This window comes from Rhamphochromis longiceps, linkage group LG11 (assembly GCF_057381845.1).
Source record: "Rhamphochromis longiceps isolate RC_006_pf linkage group LG11, R_longiceps_female_GT1.1, whole genome shotgun sequence".
Lineage (NCBI taxonomy): Eukaryota > Metazoa > Chordata > Actinopteri > Cichliformes > Cichlidae > Rhamphochromis > Rhamphochromis longiceps.
In genome coordinates, this window is record NC_140567.1 from 26,543,351 (window position 1) to 26,562,732 (window position 19,382).

Consider the following 19,382-nt stretch of genomic DNA (forward strand, 5'->3'; position numbering starts at 1 on the left):
TCCCAGAACCACACGGGGGGACCTGGTGAATGACCTGCAGAGAGCTGGGACCAAAGTAACAAAGGTCACCATCAGTAACACACTACAACGGCAGGGAATCAAATCCCGCAGTGCCAGACGTGTTCCGCTGCTGAAGCCAGTGCATGTCCAGGCCCGTCTGAAGTTTGCCAGAGAGCACATGGATGATACAGCAGAGGATTGGGAGAATGTCATGTGGTCAGATGAAACCAAAGTAGAACTTTTTGGTATAAACTCAACTCGTCGTGTTTGGAGGAAGAAGAATACTGAGTTGCATCCCAAGAACACCATACCTACTGTGAAGCATGGGGGTGGAAACATCATGCTATGGGGCTGTTTTTCTGCCAAGGGGACAGGACGACTGATCCGTGTTAAGGACAGAATGAATGGGGCCATGTATCGTGAGATTTTGAGCCAGAACCTCCTTCCATCAGTGAGAACTTTGAAGATGAAACGAGGCTGGGTCTTCCAACATGACAATGATCCAAAACACACCGCCCGGGCAACAAAGGAGTGGCTCCGTAAGAAGCATTTGAAAGTCCTGGAGTGGCCTAGCCAGTCTCCAGACCTCAACCCCATAGAAAATCTGTGGCGGGAGTTGAAAGTCCGTGTTGCTCTGCGACAGCCCCAAAACATCACTGCTCTCGAGAAGATCTGCATGGAGGAATGGGCCAAAATACCAGCTACTGTGTGTGCAAACCTGGTAAAGACCTATAGTAAACGTTTGACCTCTGTTATTGCCAACAAAGGTTATGTTACAAAGTATTGAGTTGTATTTTTGTTATTGACCAAATACTTATTTTCCACCCTGATTTACGAATAAATTCTTTACAAATCCTACCATGTGGATTCATGGATTTTTTTTCACATTCTGTCTCTCACAGTTGAAGTGTACCTCTGGTGCAAATTACTGACCTCTGTCATCATTTTAAGTGGGGGAACTTGCACAATCGGTGGCTGACTAAATACTTTTTTACCCCACTGTAGGTGTGAACATCTTCTGCCCTGATAGCAGCTGGGGGAGGACTATCCTCCGCCTGTGAGCGCTTTGGCACGGGCGAGGTGCCCATTCCAGCATCCGCTGCTTGATAAGAGTAGGAGCAATACGTGCTTTCACGTCAAAAAGTCGTCATAAATAAGGCTCCAATAACACCAGAAAAAGTCGCTAAGAGAGTCTGAAAACTTGCTAAATATAACGAAAAAGTCGCTAACTTGGCAACACAGCGACAACCACGATGGGCCGCTATGAATTCTGGGACACAGCTTCTTCTTCTTGGGGGTTTAACGGCAGCTGGCATCCTTGTACATGCAGTGCTGCCATCTTCTGTTTCAGTCAGTTATTACACTCTTAAATCCTACTACTTATTCCTGCGTGTTTTGGGATCTTACAAAGCTTCAAACGACGCGTCGACTATTGAATTAGCACCCACAGGCAGCTAATGGGTGCTAAGCTAAGCAGGCACACATCACATACTTACTTCGATCATTAACGCACACTTCTCAAGGAATGACCAACTCTCTGCAGGTAATCTGGAGCAGTAAAGCTCAAGTGCCGTGACCACGTTCCTCCCTCCCCATTGTCTCTGGCATACAAAGCGGTGGGGTGACCTCTACTTTCATTTATCTGTGTAGCCAATTTAATTAAAAACTTTTCCATAACATTTTGTTTCATAGTATAATCTTCACATCCTTTACCTAAAGCAGACTCTCTGTTGATTCATCTGCTAATTATATTCACAGTATTCATTCACTGTCTTTAGGGATTAACTTGCTCAGGATAGCTCAACGCACTAATACAATGGCCTCTTCACCAGTCCCTCCTGTACTTTCTTGCTCAGTGTGTCAGATGTTTAGTTACTCCTCAAACCCTTTAGTGATAACTATACTTGTAATAAATGTTTAGAGTCTGGAGGCTAGGATCACTGAATTGGAGACCCAGCTCCGCTCCCTTGAAAAACCCATAGCTAGCCAGGCCTCTGTAGCTGATGCAGCCAGAGGCAGCTTTGTATTTTTATTTAGAATTTTAATTTATTACTTCTAGTCTGAACTAGTGTAACTTGTTATTGTCACGATGTCCTCAAAACTCCCAGAACAACGTTCAGTTTATCCAAAATGCTGCAGTGAAAGTACCAACAGGGACTAGGAAAGAGAGAGCATATTTCACCTATATTGGCTTCCTTTCACTGGCTCCCTGTTAAATCCAGAATCAAATTTAAAATCCTTCTGCTCATGTACAAGGTCTTTAAAGTGTCAGTTGTGAAATAATGTTTCTGATCTTGTCTTCTGTAATAGTGTCTTGTTTTTGTTTCTCTGTCATATCACAACTTAGATTATTACACTTTTGAGCCTCTTATGTGTGTGACTCTTAGTTGGATAAGCATTTCAGAAAAGCCTGATGGCTCATCTGGGATTCTGCGAACAACAGTAACAGTCTGCTGGGCCGTTATTAAGTGCTGATCACATACAGTAATTGTATTACTCGGAAAAACATCCTGTGACTCCACGTCAACATCTTTATATTAACTTCAAAAAGTTTATATCTTGCACTAACACAGTTACACCACATGAGGGAGGCATCGTGCAAGTTTTCTAGTGGATCAGCTTATAAAAAAGTCTATGACTCTACTTGCATGTGAAACTGACACTGCACCTTGTTAATACTTAAGGGTTTAAAGGGTTAAGTAGAGTTTCATTTACCATATTGAGTCAGTAGGTTCGTGGTCAGTTTGATAGTTGAACATTCCTAGCTGCACTCTTCACAGATATTTAATTAATGGCTTTGTTACTACAGCTTCTTATTGTCTTAGTGGCATTTGCAGGTAAGTCTCAAAAATTATGATGTTCAGTAGAACTTATTGTCTCTTTACAAAAGGTTATATTTTCCTTTGGATGTTTGCCAAAGACTTAGAGCAGCAGCAATTCACTGAAAGCAACAGCTGGTTAACTGTTTTAATAACCACACGTTTACTGTGTGAGTTCCTGAAACTCGATCAGAAATATGTGCGGTATTATCTGGAAAAGCTCAACCTCTAATGAAAATAAGGTGAACTCCGCAGCTTTGCTGTATTTCATTGCATTTATTCCACAATTGTTTTATTTGTTTGACTGACATATGTTTTATGTACTTTTCTATTTGTCTCCTGCAGTTTTCACTGAAGGAGCTGGTGTGTTGCCTGATGGTCCACTGAATGCAGCTGTAGGAGAAAAGGTGATGTTCACCACAACACTGACTCCAACAGAAACACAGTTTCTAACTGTGGACTGGAAGTTAAATCTCTCTAAGCTTATAATCATCTCAACTAACTTAGCAAACAATACTGGACCAGAGTATGAAGGCAGGATCACCTTCTTCCCATCTACTGGGTCTCTGGAGCTCAGGAGTCTCACTCTGAATGACATTGGAGAATACAGTGTTAGCATTACACAAGCTGATGGCACAAACCATGTTGGACATACAACTTTGGAGATACACGGTGAGCAGATATTGAAATCCAACAGTGTAATTTTTTTCTGCAATATTTAAACAAGTTTACATTATATTAAACGTGCAAAAATACCTGGAATTATTAGTACATTTTTGTTATGTGTTGTTCTGCTTTCTTGCAATAATTTGTGATATTATTCAGATTGTGATATTACAAACTTTACAAAGTGGCTGTAAGAAACTGAATGGCTTATTTAAATGTAGTATTGACCAGCATATTGTAAAGATTAGTCTGAGGACTCCATTTGTCTAATTTACTCTGTGCAGAATAGTCACTTAAAGGCAGCAGATATTTAAATTATGAGAATGAAAGTATTTCAAGGTTTTGACAGTACTTCTTTAAATGTTTTAATGATAATTTTATTATTGCTATTCTGTCTTTTTCGGTTGGTTTTTATAGTATATACTCCTTGTCTTGACATGGTTTAGCTGGAGTCAGATTTTAATCACTTTAATGCTTATTTTCTATTGTTGATGCCAACAATGAAACTATTTTATTTTCTTTCACAGAGAAAGTCTCCAATGTGTTGGTAACTTCCAGCAGCACAGACTTGGTTGAGTTCAGTGGTTCTGTCTCTCTGTCCTGCTCTGCCTCTGGATCCTCTCTCTCTTTCCTCTGGTTGAACGGCAGCTCTGAGGTTACAGCAAGTGACAGAGTTCAGCTCACTGATGGAGACTCTAATCTGACTATAATCAATGTGACCCGCTTTGACCAGGGACCATTCAGGTGTAATGTGTCCAATCCTGTCAGTTTTGGTACCAGTGATCCAGTAAACCTCTCCATCAGCTGTGAGTTACTAAAGAAAATGCTCAGTCTGAAAACGTCTGCATCAGAGTTTTTTTCTGGTGACATGATGTGGAGTAATGTAGCTGTGTTAAATAATTTTACAAGTACACAAGAAAAACTGAATGTAATATACTTATACATTTTTTATACAATAAAATTTTTCTCTGTTCCTTCTATATTTAGATGGTCCAGAAAATATAAATTTTATATTATTTCCATCACAAGAATACTTTGCTGTGGGGTCAGACATCAGCCTCACCTGCTCAGTTGGATCCAGACCTCCTGCCCAGTTCAAGTGGTTTCTGAATGGAGATCAGCTGCCTGATATTGGATCAGATCTCAGACTGATGAACATTCAGATGAACCAGAGTGGAAACTACAGCTGCCAGGCCTTTAACAGCAAAACTCTGAGATATCAAGCATCTCAGCCTTCAGCCATCACTGTACTGGGTAAGTCTGTTTTTAAATAATTTATTATTTAAAATTTTATGATTCAAATTCATATTTCTCAAATTTTCTATACTCAGATAATACTTTCATATATATATATATATATATATATATATATATATATATATATATATATATATATATATATATATATATATATATATATGTATATATATATATATATATGTACATATATATATATATATATATATATATATATATATATATATACACCTACATACATACATTTGTGGAGAAAATAAAATACAAAAATCCAGTTTTTAAACACAAATGGTCTCTCAGATACTTTTGACTTTGGACATTTTTCCTTACGCAGAAGAGAAATGAAGCTGATAGAGAAAGCTTAAACAGAATGAAGATTTTAAAATACAGGCAAAGAAGTACCCTTTAAAAGAAAGAGTAATGCTTGTTGTTTGTTGACCATGTGGCTGTTATGATAACAAGGTTGGTTAGAATCTTATATTGTGAACTATAATGAGAAGCCTAACATCACTGGATGTTTTCATAGATTCTCTTTGTTTGAGTTTGTAAAGTATGAAAGTCTCCTTTCAAGATGGAAGGAAGGGATTTTATTTAGGCTATTTTGTAGAAACGATAAAGTGATGCACAAGTAAACTATTAAGCACTTCACCGTAAAACAAATTTGAACACATTTTCACTGTAGGACAAGTCCACATTAACTGTGATGATTTTACTATTTCATGTAAAGGTGGACGTTTGCCTATCAATTAACAAGTCAAGTAAGCTACTGACTTAAGAATTGGGGAAAGTGGCATTTTGTTGAGTTAACTTTGTGATTCAGGATTTTACAATTGTTGCTAAAACAGCAAAGCTAAAGTATCAACATGTTTATCGTAAATAATGACAGTTTGTTTGTTGTTTGAGTTGCCCTTCATAGCTCCCTGCTCATAATATGTTGACAGTTTGGGAATCATAAGTTGACCATATGGTGGCTAGTGGTCTTCAGTTTGAATAAATATTACCATAAAATGTAATAGAACCCTGTAACTGACTAGCGACCTGACCAGGGTTTACCCCCTTTAACCCTATGACAGCTAATATAGGCTACAGTCCCCCCTGTAACGCTGAACTAGATACCGTATTTTTCGGATTATAAGGCACACTTAAAATCCTTTAATTTTCTCAAAAATCGACAGTGCGCCTTGGGTATGAATTCTGGTTGTGCTGACTGACTTCGAACCGATTTTATGTGGTACATGGCTCTTAAAAATCTGTCAAAAAATGTTTTACTACAACTTTGGTAAGCTATGAAGCTGCACTGCTTGATAGATTGTCGGAGTTTTACAGCTACCATAGTCAGGAGCCTCCCCGAGAAATCTGGGCCCAAAACTCCATCCACTTCAGGTCCCAAAGTCAAACGAACACTGTGGCATCACTGAGAGTTTAAAACTGTCTAAATTCTTTCATCTTTAATAAAATGATCAGCGTTGCTGCTTTACCCGGTGTAACAATTAAGTTTAACATCCAGGCATCTATGAAAACAGAATTTATGAAATTTATGAGTTACAAGTTAGCAGGAAGTTAGCTCGCTAGTTTCCACCTAATCATGATGTACCATGTTCTGACTCAGGGATTTCTGAAAAATTAAAACGTACAGCTCTGCCATCGCTTCCAACATAAATGAAGACAGAAAACTAAACAACAGTGACTTTTGTAGGGTTACTGAAGTTGGACTAGCTGGTATATAAAGATGTGCTACGTGATCGCTAGCGACACAGCTATGTTAGCATAATATAAACACAGTGACGTTGGAGGATGAACGCTAACTTTTTTCCACTCGATAAATGTTAACGTGAGGGTTTCCGATGGTTAGGGACAAATGCAATCGCATGGCAGGATGCTGTAAATGGACCAAACTCCAGTCAGGAGAACAACGGAGATAATCCAGCAACAATATGAGGTTAGTCATTAATATACTGCAACAACATGAAAATAGTGCAGCTGTGAGATAATTCAACATTAATGAATCAATGGTACGGAAGTGGAGGAAGCAAGAAGAATGAGTTGAGTAAAGTTTGACTTATCTGACTGTTTTGTTTTGCTTAGTGCACCTTATAGTCCGGTGCGCCTTATGCATGAAAACAGACCCGTTCATCGTCAGTGCGCTTTATAATCCAGTGCGCCTTGTGGTCTGAAAAATACGGTAAGTGAAAGAGAATGGATGGATTGATAATTTGTTTTTGGCTTGTATGTGAATTTGGTTTTTAATTGTGTGAACCATAGATTCCATGGAATCTGATCTTTTCACAGGTCCCAAAGTAAATCAAAGATTTGATTTACTTTCATGGTATTACTGCTAGTCCTCTTCGTCCCATATGAGACATAGGGATGTCCATGGTCTGTCATCTTGCTTTTTGCTGCACTGCGTGGAGGGCCATGGGTGCCAAAATGAATTAAATAAGTACACAATTAAATAATTAATTAAATTATTTATTAATTATTTAAAATCTGAGTTATTTAATTAATTAAATATATACATGATTAGTTAAACTTCCATTCATTTCATTTATAACATTTAATAAATTATTTATTTATGTATTTCGTATTTTAATTTAGTTTAGTTTATTTATTTATATAGCACTTTTAATTACAACAGTGGTGCTGACTAAAGTGCTGTGCAAACATACAAATTTTATAATAAAATAACACAATAAAATAACAATATCAATTAACATCAATGCCAAATAGCTAATAACAAATAAATAAGTAAATAACTCTCATGCAGTATTAAAAGACAGTGAGTAGTGTTTTAAGATAGGATTTAAAAAGATTGAGGGTAGGAGCCTGTCTGATTTGGAGAGGCAAATCATTCCATAATTTAGGCACCACGACCACAAACGCATGATCACCTCTAAGAACCAGCGTCGATCTTGTGTGGCCAAGAGCAAAAGATCACCCGATTTAAGAGCTCTAGGGGGCATATAAGGCTGCAGTAGGTCTGACACATACCCTGGGGCCTGTCCATTCCGCACTTTATAAGTCACCAATAAGATTTTATAGTTGATTCTAAAACGTACAGGGAGCCACTGAAGCGAGGCAAGCACCGGGAAGATGTGTTCATTTCTCTTCATTCATGTCAAAAGACGAGCAGCAGCATTCTGGACCAGCTGGAGCCTTGCAAGAAAAAGTCTGACTTATGCCTACATATAAAGAAATACAGTAGTCCAGTTGGGATAGAATGAAAGCATGAATTGCCCGTTCTAGTTTTTTAAAAGACAAAAAAAATCTCACCTTGGATAAAAGCCTCGGTTTAAAGAAAGACTGCTGTACAAATAAACTAATCTGTTTCTAAAAGGCGAACTTATTGTCAAATATAACCCCCAAATGTTTAGCATGCAATTTGATAAAAGGTTTTAAACTGCGCAAATTAAAATGGTTCTGGAGGTTCTGGAATTGCAATTTGGTCCAAAAACAATCACCTCGGTTTTATTTTCATTGAAATTAAGGAAACTAGCAGCCATCCAGGCCTTAACTTCGCAGAGAAACTGAAATAAAGGTTCCAGCGAGGCAGAACTATTTCAGTGGCTAGTAAAAGACCGTTAAGAACTTTTAAAAGTGCAGTTTCGGTGTTATGAAAAGCTTTAAAACCAGACTGAAACCTCTCAAGAACATTGCGACCATATACAGGGAGTGCAGAATTATTAGGCAAATGAGTATTTTGTCCACATCATGCTCTTCATGCATGTTGTCTTACTCCAAGCTGTATAGGCTTGAAAGCCTACTACCAATTAAGCATATTAGGTGATGTGCATCTCTGTAATGAGAAGGGGTGTGGTCTAATGACATCAACACCCTATATCAGGTGTGGATAATTATTAGGCAACTTCCTTTCCTTTGGCAAAATGGGTCAAAAGAAGGACTTGGCAGGCTCAGAAAAGTCAAAAATAGTGAGATATCTTGCAGAGGGATGCAGCAGTCTCAAAATTGCAAAGCTTCTGAAGCGTGATCATCGAACAATCAAGCGTTTCATTCAAAATAGTCAACAGGGTCGCAAGAAGTGTGTGGAAAAACCAAGGTGCAAAATAACTGCCCATGAACTGAGAAAAGTCAAGCGTGCAGCTGCCAAGATGCCACTTGCCACCAGTTTGGCCATATTTCAGAGCTGCAACATCACTGGAGTGCCCAAAAGCACAAGGTGTGCAATACTCAGAGACATGGCCAAGGTAAGAAAGGCTGAAAGACGACCACCACTGAACAAGACACACAAGCTGAAGCGTCAAGACTGGGCCAAGAAATATCTCAAAACTGATTTTTCTAAGGTTTTATGGACTGATGAAATGAGAGTGAGCCTTGATGGGCCAGATGGATGGGCCCGTGGCTGGATTGGTAAAGGGCAGAGAGCTCCAGTCCGACTCAGACGCCAGCAAGGTGGAGGTGGAGTACTGGTTTGGGCTGGTATCATCAAAGATGAGCTTGTGGGGCCTTTTCGGGTTGAGGATGGAGTCAAGCTCAACTCCCAGTCCTACTGCCAGTTTCTGGAAGACACCTTCTTCAAGCAGTGGTACAGGAAGAAGTCTGCATCCTTCAAGAAAAACAGGATTTTCATGCAGGACAATGCTCCATCACACGCGTCCAAGTACTCCACAGCGTGGCTGGCAAGAAAGGGTATAAAAGAAGAAGAACTAATGACATGGCCTCCTTGTTCACCTGATCTGAACCCCATTGAGAACCTGTGGTCCATCATCAAATGTGAGATTTACAAGGAGGGAAAACAGTACACCTCTCTGAACAGTGTCTGGGAGGCTGTGGTTGCTGCTGCATGCAATGTTGATGGTGAACAGATCAAAACACTGACAGAATCCATGGATGGCAGGCTTTTGAGTGTCCTTGCAAAGAAAGGTGGCTATATTGGTCGCTGATTTGTTTTTGTTTTGTTTTTGAATGTCAGAAATGTATATTTGTGAATGTGGAGATGTTATATTGGTTTCACTGGTAAAAATAAATAATTGAAATGGGTATATATTGGTTTTTTGTTAAGTTGCCTAATAATTATGCACAGTAATAGTCACCTTCACACACAGATATCCCCCTAAAATAGCTAAAACTAAAAACAAACTAAAAACTACTTCCAAAAACATTCAGCTTTGATATTAATGAGTTTTTTGGGTTCATTGAGAACATGGTTGTTGTTCAATAATAAAATTATTCCTCAAAAATACAACTTGCCTAATAATTCTGCACTCCCTGTAGAAAAGATTGCAGCTGAACAAATACAATCTTTTCTAAAATTTTTGACAGAAAGGGAAGCTTTGAGATATGTTGTGTTATTTTTGTGCCACTATTCTGAGTGCACGTAAAAAAAAATTTAGCGCACATAAAAAAAACCAAACAACTGCATTTTGAGGAGAATTTTATTTTGAGCGAAGAAAAGCTAAATTGAAGTGAACAAAATTCATTGCTGCATGCAAAAAATGTATTTTAGTGTTTCCTATTATCCATATACATACACAATAGCAGCCCCTGTCGCTGAGTTGTTGCATTTGCGTTTGCTCGCAATGTGTTGCTTGCGCTCTCAACATTTCTGTCTGTGTGCGTTCAACTCTTTCTGTACACCGTTATATTTGCTCCACAAAACCAACCAATCAAACTTGGATGCAAAAAAATCTGATTGGCTATTTTGGTTTCCAATCAGCTCGAAATTAAGAAATGTAATATCCCAGATTGCATTTCGTCCAAAACTCAAACGAGGCAGTAGCGGAGGAGCGCAGAGTGGCGGAGTTTGAAATATTACTCTTTCTGGATCACAAAATAGACTTTTAAGATATTTTCAGGCGAGAATGGGGCTGTGTAAACTTCAAATATCTGCTCGATTTATCAAGACATCACATGTTTGCAAAAGTGCTCTATCGTTTTCGGAGATGCCTGTTACCCACCAGCTGACCGCACAGCTGGACTGGCCATTGGGCATACCGGGCATTTACCCGGTGGGCCAATGGTGATTTTTCATTTTTATGTTTGTTTGTTTGTTTTTGTAACGGCATAAACAATGAAAGGTGGTGGATTAGCCAATTGGTCATGATCAACTTTGGGCTGGACCAATTACAATACATCTGTATTTAGGTGAAAAGGAACGCGATTTGTTTATCGCCCATTTTGCGGCAGAAAGAACATCAGCTGATACTAGAAAGTAATATTAAATAAATTCTAACAACAGCTTAGCAAGCTTAAACGTGCTGGTGTTGTTTAGCGCAACATCTGCGCTAAACAACAGTTCCATGATTGAAGTAGCAACAGGAGAGAGAGGGGGATAGAATGAGAGAAGAAAAGGCAGCTGAGCAACATAAAGACACAGAATAACTCCAGCTCCAGCCAAAGTAGGAGCCCCACCTATCCCCACAATCCTATCTTTTTCAAAATATTTATTCAACTGTATTCCAAACACCATTGTTATGGAAATTTAATCAGCAAATATACAGATACAGTGAGCAGTAGTTAACACCTTTAATCCCGGGAGAGAGATGTTCAGCAGGGCACTGACGGCCATCGCTAAAAAATGAACAGCACAGCCCTCTTCTTTAACTACAGGGCCCCAAAGGGAGAGAGAGTTTAACAACCTTTATCTCCTCTTGCAGTGTTACAGTGGGGTAAAAAAGTATTTAGTCAGCCACCGATTGTGCAAGTTCCCCCACCTAAAATGATGACAGAGGTCAGTAATTTGCACCAGAGGTACACTTCAACTGTGAGAGACAGAATGTGAAAAAAAATCCATGAATCCACATGGTAGGATTTGTAAAGAATTTATTCGTAAATCAGGGTGGAAAATAAGTATTTGGTCAATAACAAAAATACAACTCAATACTTTGTAACATAACCTTTGTTGGCAATAACAGAGGTCAAACGTTTACTATAGGTCTTTACCAGGTTTGCACACACAGTAGCTGGTATTTTGGCCCATTCCTCCATGCAGATCTTCTCGAGAGCAGTGATGTTTTGGGGCTGTCGCCGAGCAACACGGACTTTCAACTCCCGCCACAGATTTTCTATGGGGTTGAGGTCTGGAGACTGGCTAGGCTACTCCAGGACTTTCAAATGCTTCTTACGGAGCCACTCCTTTGTTGCCCGGGCGGTGTGTTTTAGATCATTGTCATGTTGGAAGACCCAGCCTCGTTTCATCTTCAAAGTTCTCACTGATGGAAGGAGGTTTTGGCTCAAAATCTCACGATACATGGCCCCATTCATTCTGTCCTTAACACGGATCAGTCGTCCTGTCCCCTTGGCAGAAAAACAGCCCCATAGCATGATGTTTCCACCCCCATGCTTCACAGTAGGTATGGTGTTCTTGGGATGCAACTCAGTATTCTTCTTCCTCCAAACACGACGAGTTGAGTTTATACCAAAAAGTTCTACTTTGGTTTCATCTGACCACATGACATTCTCCCAATCCTCTGCTGTATCATTCATGTGCTCTCTGGCAAACTTCAGACGGGCCTGGACATGCACTGGCTTCAGCAGCGGAACACGTCTGGCACTGCGGGATTTGATTCCCTGCCGTTGTAGTGTGTTACTGATGGTGACCTTTGTTACTTTGGTCCCAGCTCTCTGCAGGTCATTCACCAGGTCCCCCCGTGTGGTTCTGGGATCTTTGCTCACCGTTCTCATGATCATTTTGACCCCACGGGATGAGATCTTGCGTGGAGCCCCAGATCGAGGGAGATTATCAGTGGTCTTGTATGTCTTCCATTTTCTGATGATTGCTCCCACAGTTGATTTTTTCACACCAAGCTGCTTGCCTATTGTAGATTCACTCTTCCCAGTCTGGTGCAGGTCTACAATACTTTTCCTGGTGTCCTTCGAAAGCTCTTTGGTCTTGGCCATGGCGGCGTTTGGAGTCTGACTGTTTGAGGCTGTGGACAGGTGTCTTTTATACAGATGATGAGTTCAAACAGGTGCCATTCATACAGGTAACGAGTGGGGGACAGAAAAGCTTCTTACAGGAGACGTTACAGGTCTGTGAGAGCCAGAGATTTTCCTTGTTTGAGGTGACCAAATACTTATTTTCCACCCTAATTTACGAATAAATTCTTTACAAATCCTACCATGTGGATTCATGGATTTTTTTTTCACATTCTGTCTCTCACAGTTGAAGTGTACCTCTGGTGCAAATTACTGACCTCTGTCATCATTTTAGGTGGGGGAACTTGCACAATCGGTGGCTGACTAAATACTTTTTTGCCCCACTGTAAGTAAAGAGTTCTCCCCTCTCTGAGAGATGTAAGAACTGGGTGTCTCTGCCCAACTGTGTGTGTGCAATGAAGTTGAAACTTTTGTGTCACTATTACCGTATTTTTTGGAGCATAAGGCGCACTAAGCGAAACAAAACAGTCAGGTCAAATTTTACTCAACTCATTCTTCTTGCTTCCTCCACTTCTGTACCATTGATTCATTAATGTTGAATTCTCTCGTAGCTGCTCTATTTCCATGTTGTTGCAGTATATTAATGACTGACCTCGTATTGTTGATTGGTTCTTCTCAGTTGTTCTCCTGACTGAAGTTTAATCCTCACGTTAACTTTTATTGAGAGGGAAAAAAGTTAGCATTCATTCTCCTGCTTCACTGTGTTTATGTTATGCTAACATAGCCACAAGGCCCACCACACTACCTGCCGGTGGCTGATGCCCTCAGCAGTTGACAAATAGGCTGTATTTTAACAAACTGACCAGATATGTGAATATTCTAGAACAACATTAAAAGTGTAGCTGGTGATAGACAAACAGGGTATTTTAAAACTTTACTTAGTTTAGAGCACCGCCACCATTGCCACGTGTGATTTGAAATGCATTCTTGGATATCTTGGCTGCCCCAGGTCCACACTACCACCAGTTCATAGAAATCAATTATCTGGGATTGACCTGTCTTGACTTACTGTGCATCGATACTGAATTTGATGGGTAATGAATTTGATGTAAGAAGGTAGACCATGCTCACCCCAACTAAGGAGTCGGCAACGAGTTAACCCCTTCCCGTAAAACAACACTGTGTTACAGAAATTGTTCTGTTTTCATATGTTGTCCTAAATAACATACTCTCTTATTTATTTCATATTTTGTAATGTGACCTCAGACTAAACTCTCAAATTAAAAATCATACAAACTTTATGTCACTTAAACACCTGTACATAGTTAAAACTTGCCATTCAGATCCCGATACTTTAGATGGGATCTTTTTCTCTAAAATCATTTATGTCATAATACCATAACACATGGGTAGGGATGGGTATCGAAAACCGGTTCTTGTTGAGAACCGGTTCCCACTGTTTCAATTCCTTGGAATCGTTTGCCACTTTTAAAAACGATTCCCTTATCGATTCCAGTCGCCCCGAATGACGTCATCACGTTGAGTGGCGTCTTTTACCCAGTAGGAAACACGGCGCCTGAGCGGCACAAACGCTCAAAAGTTTGGTTACACTTTATGAGAAAGGATGACAACAGGGCAACGTGCAATACTTGCAAAGTAGAGATTTCATCAAAGGGAGGAAACACTACGAACATGCAAAAGCATTTGCTCAAATAACACGCGATTGCTTTCAACGAATGTCGTGTTTTTGATCCGCTCCGGACTAGCGAAGCTCAACCCAGCAGCAGCGGTAGCGTTTCCACGTCCTCTCCCGTTAATACTGCAGGTAACTAATCAATTAGCATTGCATATTATGTTAGCGCGATCTGCCTTATTACAAAACCTGCTATTACTGTGCGTTGCATTTAGATAACCATGATGAGAGAGACAGAGTCTGGCTGGCTCAGATGCTGGCAGTTCTCGCTGCAGTCTACCGGTAGCGTCTCCTTTCAGGCCAGGATAGACAAATGTCACCGAGCAGTGTCTAAGTTTGTGGTCAAAGGCTTGCACCTATTTGCCACAGCAGATGCCCCCGATTTCACTTTGGTAAGTGAATGTGTTTAATTGTAGGCAGGACATTACTGGATATTCTTGTGTAATTGCTACAGAATAATTTATGTTAAACTTTGTTATTGCTACAGGAGAATATTTATTTTATTATTTTACATATACATTTTTTTTCCTGGGGACCCTGTGACACCCCATTGAAGAGCCGTAGGCTGGATCTCTTAAGATCTCACTGTTGGGTTTGTAAGGCCATGTTACTCCTAAATTTCTATCTTGTTCAAAGAGAAGATATAAAACACAGTTCTAAGCTAATCGACCTTAGTGTTCTCCTTTTAAAAAAAAAAAGAATCGATAAGAGAATCGATAAGGAATCGAATCGTTAAACAGAATCGAAAATGGAATCGGAATCGTTAAAATCTTATCAATACCCATCCCTACACATGGGTCCAAATTTGCATTTGCATTAACCTCCACATAGAAGTAGCACCACAAAAAGTTGTAAATAAACAAAAGTCAAAAATGAAAATCATCTTCTTGGAAATTTTTAGGTTATTGGTTGTATTCAAAAAATGTAGAAACGAAAAAATCAATTCAGCTTAAGTGTCTGCGTTATACTTGAGTCTTGAACTGGTAAACTGTTTCCACAAATTAATATCAGACACCTTTAAATATCATATCTTGACCTTAAAAGTCAATTGTGTGAAAATGTCATATATGTATATGCCTTACATTACTTTTAGTGTTGGCCATTAATCCTTTTGTTAGTCCAGAGAGAATTAACCCACATGTGAAGAGTTGAATTCAACTCTTAGGTTTTATTTGGTGTTTTTAATCTCATTATCTGCTGCGCAGATAGCTGCCCCTCCCTGAGCCTGGTTCTGCCGGAGGTTTCTTCCTGTTAAAAGGGAGTTTTTCCTTCCCACTGTCGCCAAAGTGCTTGCTCATATGATTGTTGGGTTTTTCTCTGGATGTACTGTACAATATAAAGCGCCTTGAGGCGACTTTTGTTGTGATTTGGTGCTATATAAATAAAATTGAATTGAATTATTTTATTTTTTTCAGCACTTTTTTTTAATCTCACCATCACTAAACTTAGTTTATGATTTTGGCCCTTAGTCACTTGTATATTTTTGTTTATATAAATATTATTTTTTCTTTTCAATCATTTATCTTTTGGCAAACAGAGAAAATATCAGACCCTTCTGTCAAACCATCACCAAACCTGCCAGTCGAGGGGATCTCTGTCAGCTTAACCTGTGAAGCTATTGGCTCAGCCTTTACAAGGAACTGGATGAAGAATAACTCTGAACTGACCCCGACTGACAACATGATCCTTTCTGACAATAACAGAGTGTTGACCTTTAACTCTGTGAATAGGAAAGACAATGGAGAATATTTTTGTAATATCAGCAACCCTGTCAACAGTGAAGGAGCTAAATACATCATGATTGTTAATTGTAAGTAATATGCTGTTCAGGCATACAGTTACAAAATATTGAAGAACAAATGACAGTACTGATATGTTTTCTTAGAAGCCATTTAATACCCATTTGATATTTTTATCATTTACTTTACAAATACCTGTTTTTCAGATGGACCAGAAAAAGTTCAGCTCAAAGGTCCAAATGAGATAAATTTCAAAAGCACCTTAAAACTGACCTGTTCTGCTGAATCCACACCATCTGCCAGATTTAGCTGGTTGCGTAATGGTGTAGAAATCCTCAGTAATTCTGCTGAGTACGTTAGAGAAGAGGTTGAACTTTCTGATAGTGGCAACTACACCTGTCAAGCATGGAATAATATAACTGAGAGAAACTCATCATCAGTGGTGCATGAATTGACTGTAACAGGTACCTGCATGTGTTGATTCTCTTGGATTTTCTAGTCAGCTGATAGACTTCTGGAGGTTTTTCCTTAAAGATCTTTTATACTTATAAATTGAAGATTAATTTCAAGCTCATGAGACAATTGTGTTTTAAATACAGGACTCCATTTAAAGATAGAAAGATGTTTGCCAAAGCCACATGGTGCCTTGATAGTTTTGCCATAACATTTAAACATTACAAAATATTCTCCATTCAATGATTTCTGCACCTCTTCTGTGTAATAAATTGTCCAATAAATTGACACTGAAACCTGTCCAATGACAAATCAAGCAAAGGAGGACGTTTTTACATGACTATGAGATGATGGAGAAAATCTATTCAAAACAATTGATATGGAAATATTTTTTCGTATTTATACAGTCCCAGAACCATCATCAGGATTATCTGCTGGTGCCATCGCTGGAATAGTAATCGCATGTTTTGTCCTCGTGGCTGCAGCTGCTGGTGGTGGATACTTCTTTTATAAGAAAAAGTATGTTGGATATTTTTCTCATTTGTGAATGTGTGCTATCTGTGTATTTCTAGCCATGACACTAGTGGTTATTTAACAAGTCTTTGTTGTTGTTTTCCAGGGGAACATTACCTTGTATTACGTTATTACATTATTGTTTTTATGTGGACATTAAATGCAAACTAATGACTCATTATCCCTCTCAACAGAGGACCTCTGAAGAAATCTACAAATAGAGACACTTCCACTACAACAGGTTTGTGTGTTTGTGTGTGTGAGTGCACATCTGCATGTTTATATTTACTCCCTAAATTCAATTACAAATCTTCTTTTTATTTTTTAAGGAGGCAATGCAGCTTCCTCGAGTCAGGTAAATTTTTTTAGTCCTTTGCAATGATCATAGATTCATAATCTTTGAGTTTTATACATGCAAGATACTTTTATAACTGTTGATATGTATTAGTGGCTACATGGTTTGTGAAAAGGACAGTTTGGGCTGATATACAGAGCCTTCCTCCCCCATCTTTCTATCTCAGCTAACACTTACTTACCATAGTGCTCAAATTCAGACTTTGAACCTTGTCAGACTCTAACTTAAATGTCATGTAATGGATTGATATCAGTAATGTTTTTTGATAATATTAACCAAAATACTGTATATGTTTAATAAATACATTTCATTTATTGTGATGTAACTGAATAAATGTTTGAACCTAAAGTATATAAAACAAAAAGATAAGATACCCTGTATTTCACAGTTTTCTACTCTCTGTTTTTTCTGTAGGAATTAAACTATGCAGATGTCCGTTTTTCCCCAAAGAGAAATGACGAAAGAGTTCAGATGGGGTTACAGAATGAATCCTCAAATCATGCCCAGGTTCAGGCAAACAACAGGGCTCCTGCAGCATCCTCCCTTCCTACATATGACGCTCATGTGCACCGAGTGAGGAGGCCCGCCCCTCAGCCTGATCCTAATGCTTCAGAAACCTATGCTCAGGTTCGTGTACGCTGAGTGTACTGGATCTGATAGATTCATATCCAAGCAGGCCAGAAGCAGTCAAACGTGCATGTTGCTCTCACTCCATTTATTGCGGGCTAGCTTGGACTTGAACTCCTGAGTCAAAGCACTTTAAAAGTAGTCAATAATCAACCAGCTCTGAAATTTATTGCCATGGGAACAATGTTTCCTTATTACTTTGAGTAAACAGCATATCATAGCTTCCCGTCCTTATGTTCAGGATTTTCTTTGTACAGTGCAAAGTTTAGTTATCTGAGCAGTGATATTCTTTTTATTTGATTCAGATATTTATCTGTAACAGGTTTGTTGTAATATATTATCATGTGATTTCATACAAGATTCTTATATGTGGCTAAAAGTAGTAGTGAAGTAGTAGTTCCAGCAGCACTCCTGGATGCTACTTAATGATCAGTTTGACAATTCATTAATATGTCAATGTGTGTTACCTTAGTTAGACTTAAGATTACTTACATAGATTGAAATAAAATCCACTTTCTCATCCCTGCAAATGAAAGGTCAGGAGTGACAATAACCAAAAATATTTCTGTTTTAAAATAATTGAAAAAGAGTTTGAATGATTCCAGACTTTCAAACTTTTTCTGGTGCTATTGAGCAGGTTTAGGGAAACCATCCATTGCACACTAGACAACAGCCTGGATCACATTTCAGAATGCTACTACGTCTTTGTTTAGTTACTCTGATAAATAATAATAAGTGCTTCAACATACTTCCATATCATTTATTATAAATGTCATGACTTTGGTACAAAATATAGGCACATTTTAAACACAATATTATCTTTATCAGGGGACTGTAGATATTTTCCTGGCACAAGTGAACGTGTGTGATGAGTATAGTTATTGATATGTATAATAAGAATGAGCTACTTCATCATTTGAATTCCTTCAAAGTGCCTAGATGACTTGTATCATCTTCAAAATCGTTCCCATGTTTCTCTTGTATAAAAAACAATAACAGATATAATAGATAACTCTGCCTAAATGCACAAAAACAGACAATCAACATTAGCTGTAACACAACAAGATTTAAATACATCATCTCTTTGATAAAAAACAAACAAACAAACAGCTTATTATTCTACAGTGGTCTTCCAAAAAACAAACAAACAAAAAAAACCTGAATGAATAAATAAAATCTAGAAGCAGGTCATACAAACTGCAATGTATATCTCATATTATTTCTAATGGGTAGCCAGTCTGTTCTCGTGTAATTATTCTTGCACTATTTCCCACTTGAGTTAAAAGTGTTAAGTGCAAATAAAGTACAAAAATAAAAAAAACTGTACTGTAACTGTTTGGAAACATGCTTTCACTTGCTTTTTTTTGCTGCTTAGCTGGAGTTATTTTTATTTTTTTAATAGAGAAGAAATGTATTATCTTAAAAGC

General features: G+C 38.6%; 1 protein-coding gene across 1 annotated transcript; it reads left to right on the plus strand.

Annotated features, from left to right (window-relative positions):
* The first annotated feature begins 2,791 nt into the window (after positions 1 to 2,791).
* On the plus strand, positions 2,792 to 19,152 carry LOC146659352 (cell adhesion molecule CEACAM1-like). The gene is made up of 10 exons (XM_085424188.1): positions 2,792 to 2,837; positions 3,165 to 3,491; positions 4,013 to 4,291; positions 4,473 to 4,739; positions 15,806 to 16,078; positions 16,214 to 16,471; positions 16,874 to 16,979; positions 17,168 to 17,214; positions 17,303 to 17,328; positions 17,743 to 19,152. The coding sequence occupies exons 1-10, from the start codon at positions 2,792 to 2,794 to the stop codon at positions 17,968 to 17,970; spliced, it is 1,857 nt and encodes a 618-aa protein (XP_085280314.1). The 3' UTR covers positions 17,971 to 19,152.
* Positions 19,153 to 19,382: the final 230 nt, after the last annotated feature.

Coding starts and splice junctions, on each gene's coding strand:
- LOC146659352 (XM_085424188.1), top strand. CDS start 2,792: ATGGCTTTGTTACTACAGCTTCTTATTGTCTTAGTGGCATTTGCAG. Junction 16,472..16,873: donor GCATGAATTGACTGTAACAG/GTACCTGCATGT, acceptor ATACAGTCCCAG/AACCATCATCAGGATTATCT. Junction 16,980..17,167: donor TACTTCTTTTATAAGAAAAA/GTATGTTGGATA, acceptor CCCTCTCAACAG/AGGACCTCTGAAGAAATCTA.